Source organism: Olea europaea, unplaced genomic scaffold (assembly GCF_002742605.1).
Source record: "Olea europaea var. sylvestris unplaced genomic scaffold, O_europaea_v1 scaffold12373, whole genome shotgun sequence".
NCBI classification, from domain to species: Eukaryota; Viridiplantae; Streptophyta; class Magnoliopsida; order Lamiales; family Oleaceae; genus Olea; species Olea europaea.
In genome coordinates, this window is record NW_019229807.1 from 1 (window position 1) to 3,335 (window position 3,335).

At 41.8% G+C, this 3,335-nt stretch overlaps 1 protein-coding gene across 1 annotated transcript; it reads left to right on the top strand.

The window, feature by feature from the left end:
• Positions 1–533: 533 nt before the first annotated feature.
• On the top strand, positions 534–926 carry LOC111374317. The gene is made up of 2 exons (XM_022996973.1): positions 534–663; positions 709–926. The coding sequence occupies exons 1-2, from the start codon at positions 534–536 to the stop codon at positions 924–926; spliced, it is 348 nt and encodes a 115-aa protein (XP_022852741.1).
• Positions 927–3,335: the final 2,409 nt, after the last annotated feature.

Here is a 3,335-nt window from a genome sequence, read left to right on the forward strand (position 1 = left end):
TTTACCGCCGTTTTATTAAAGGGTTTAGCACTATTATGGCGCCTATCACGGAGTGCATGAAGAAAGGGGAGTTTCATTGGACAATCGGGGCGGCAAAGGCCTTTAAGTTAATCAAGGAGCGAATGACAGAAGCTCCTGTCATGCGTCTTCCCGATTTTTCCAAAGTCTTTGAAGTTGAATGTGACGCTTCTGGGGTAGGTATAGGCGGAGTCTTAAGTCAGGATCGTCACCCTGTCGCCTATTTCAGCGAAAAGTTAAATGAGGCCAAACGACGATATTCAACGTATGATAAGGAACTGTATGCGGTGGTCCAGGCTTTGCGCTATTGGCGCCACTACTTGTTGCCTCAAGAATTTGTCCTTTATTCGGACCACGAAGCCCTCCGTTACCTCAACTCTCAGAAGAGATTAAGTTCTAGGCATGGACGGTGGGTTGAATATTTGCAGGCCTATTCATTTGTTTTAAAACACAAGAAGGGCGTGGAGAACCAAGCAGCTGACGCGTGAAGTCGTCGTGTCTCCCTTTTATCGATCATGAGTGTCAAAGTCATTGGTTTTGAAAGGCTTAAGGAGGATTACGAGGCATGCCCAGATTTTAAGGATATCTTTCTCGATTTGCAAGGAGGACAATCAAACAGCACAGATGGCTTTCGACTTGAGAAGGGTTATCTCTTTTGAGCCAATAAATTGTGCATCCCTCGAACTTCAGTGCAAGATTTTATAGTGTGGGAAGTTCACGCAGGAGGGTTAGCCGGTCACTTTGGGCGTGATAAGACCATTGAGGAGGTTGAACGCCAATTCTATTGGCCTAGTTTAAAGAGAGATGTGGCTAAAATTGTTAGTATATGTAACACTTGTCAATTGGCCAAACAGAAGAAGCAGAACACAGGCCTATACACTCCTCTCCCCGTCCCCAATTGTCCGTGACAAGACGTTAGTATGGATTTTGTGCTAGGCCTGCCACGCACCCCAAAGAAGCATGATTCTATTTTCGTGGTTGTCGATCGTTTCTCGAAAATGGCTCACTTTATCCCCTGTAGCAAAACATCGGATACGTCCAAGGTTGCCATGTTATTCTTTAATGAGATTGTCAAACTGTATGGACTTCCCAAGACCATCGTGTCCGATAGGGACGTTCGCTTCACTAGCCATTTTTGGAGGACTTTGTGGCATAAGATGGGCACCAAATTAAAATTTTCTACAGCCTACCACCCTCAAACGGACGGTCAGACCGAAGTTGTTAATCGGAGTCTTGGTAACTTATTACGTTGTCTGGTCCGGAAGAACCTTCGAAATTGGGATTTAATCCTTCTTGTCGCTCAAATCGCGTATAATAGCTCCGTAAATCGTTCATTAGGTATGAGTCCATTTGAAGCCGTTCACGGATACAAGCCTAGGAAACCATTAGATCTCATCCCTATGTCCCCACAGGCTAGAGTGTCAGTATCAGCCGAAGCATTTGCACAACACCTTCGTGATTTGCACATTGAGATCAATAAACAACTTGAAGCTAGTAATGCAAATTATAAACTACAAGCTGATTTACATAAACGACATATTGAGTTTAATGTTGGGGATTACGTTATGGTTCGCATTAGGCCAGAGCGGCGTCTACATGGACCCGCCTCCAAATTGCAAGCTCGTAGTGCTGGTCCTTTTAAAATTTTAAAGCAAGTTGGTCCAAATGCATATATTGTTGACATTCCATCCCACATTGGTTACCACCATACTTTCAATGTTGAAGACCTTGTAGCTTATAAAGGCCATTTCATTCCCTCAGATGATCCCCTGTTACCTCCTTTTGTGGACCTTGATCCTAATTCTTTGGCCCCCTCTAACCCACTACCACCTCTCACAGCACACACAGATAAAATTGATGCTATTTTAGATGAAGAAACCGTGTTCACTAATGATGGAGAGGTTCAGCGCTTCCTTGTTCGTTGGGTTGGTCGACCAGATTCTGATTGTGCATGGATCTCCAGGGAGACACTCTAGCATTTGGATCCAGATTTGCTAGAGCTTTATCGGAGTCAGCAGGATCTTCCTTGGCCCAGATCGCCTTCCGTCCACCCGAGGGGAGTTGATGAGGACACCAGGTTCAGACCGCACTGACGCATTTCTACAGACGCCGGAAGAAACTTGCCCAACTACTCAGCTTATGGTTGGGAGATTGACGAGAGTTTACGGTGATATATCCACTCGACAGGGTCGAGTTTTCTCCCACCCCGGGAGAGTTGATGAGGACATCCTTATAGTTGGACTTTTATTATTGTTTCAGTATTTTAGTTGGACTTTTATTATTGTTTCAGTTGGACTTTTATTTAAGTTTACGTATTTTAATTAGGACTTAAATAATGGGCTTGGCCCTATATTTCTAGGTTTTTATTATTTAAACCTATCTTGGTTTGTAATTTTTTGATGATGAATTTGATGAAATAAAGAGTTGGTTTTGCAGCCGTTCCCCCTCTCTTCCCCGCCTCTGTCTTCTTCTTCTCTTCCCTCCCCCATCTCTTCCTGTTATTTACTGAATTATTAACCTTCCTACATCAGGTACCCTGCCTTCAAGTCTATCTTGGTGAACTATTTTACCCTTTTTAATTTATCTAATAGTTCATCATTCAATGGCATAGGCTACTTATCTTCAATAGTGAGATTATTGAGCTGCCTATAATCTACACAAAATCCCCAAGTCCCATCATTTTTCTTTACTAGAAGTACTGGAGATGCATAGGGATTTTTACTTGATTGTATTATCCCATTTTCTTTCATTTCTTTTACCATTCTCTCAATATCTATTTTTTTATACATATGGACATTTGTAAGGTATGAGTTTAAAGGACTGTGCTCCTTCTTTGATTGGTATATGGTGATCATTAAACCTAGTGGGAAGTAATCTTTCTGGTTCAGAAAAAACTAGGGAAAATCTATCCACTACAGCTTGTACTTCAGTTGGCACAACTTCTGATCCCTTCCCATGAGAGTGATTTGGGTAATAGTGAGATTATTGAGCTGCCTATAATCTACACAAAATCCCCAAGTCCCATCATTTTTCTTTACTAGAAGTACTGGAGATGCATAGGGATTTTTACGTGATTGTATTATCCCATTTTCTTTCATTTCTTTTACCATTCTCTCAATATCTATTTTTTATACATATGGACATTTGTAAGGTATGAGTTTAAAGGACTGTGCTCCTTCTTTGATTGGTATATGGTGATCATTAAACCTAGTGGGAAGTAATCTTTCTGGTTCTGAAAAAACTAGGGAAAATCTATCCACTACAGCTTGTACTTCAGTTGGCACAACTTCTGATCCCTTCCCATGAGAGTGATTTGG

What these genes read in the sequence shown, in the direction of transcription:
- LOC111374317 (XM_022996973.1), top strand. Translation starts at nt 534, where the DNA reads ATGAGTGTCAAAGTCATTGGTTTTGAAAGGCTTAAGGAGGATTACGAG. An exon ending in TGGCTTTCGACTTGAGAAGG is followed by an intron (nt 664 to 708) that starts GTTATCTCTTTT and finishes CTCGAACTTCAG; the next exon opens with TGCAAGATTTTATAGTGTGG.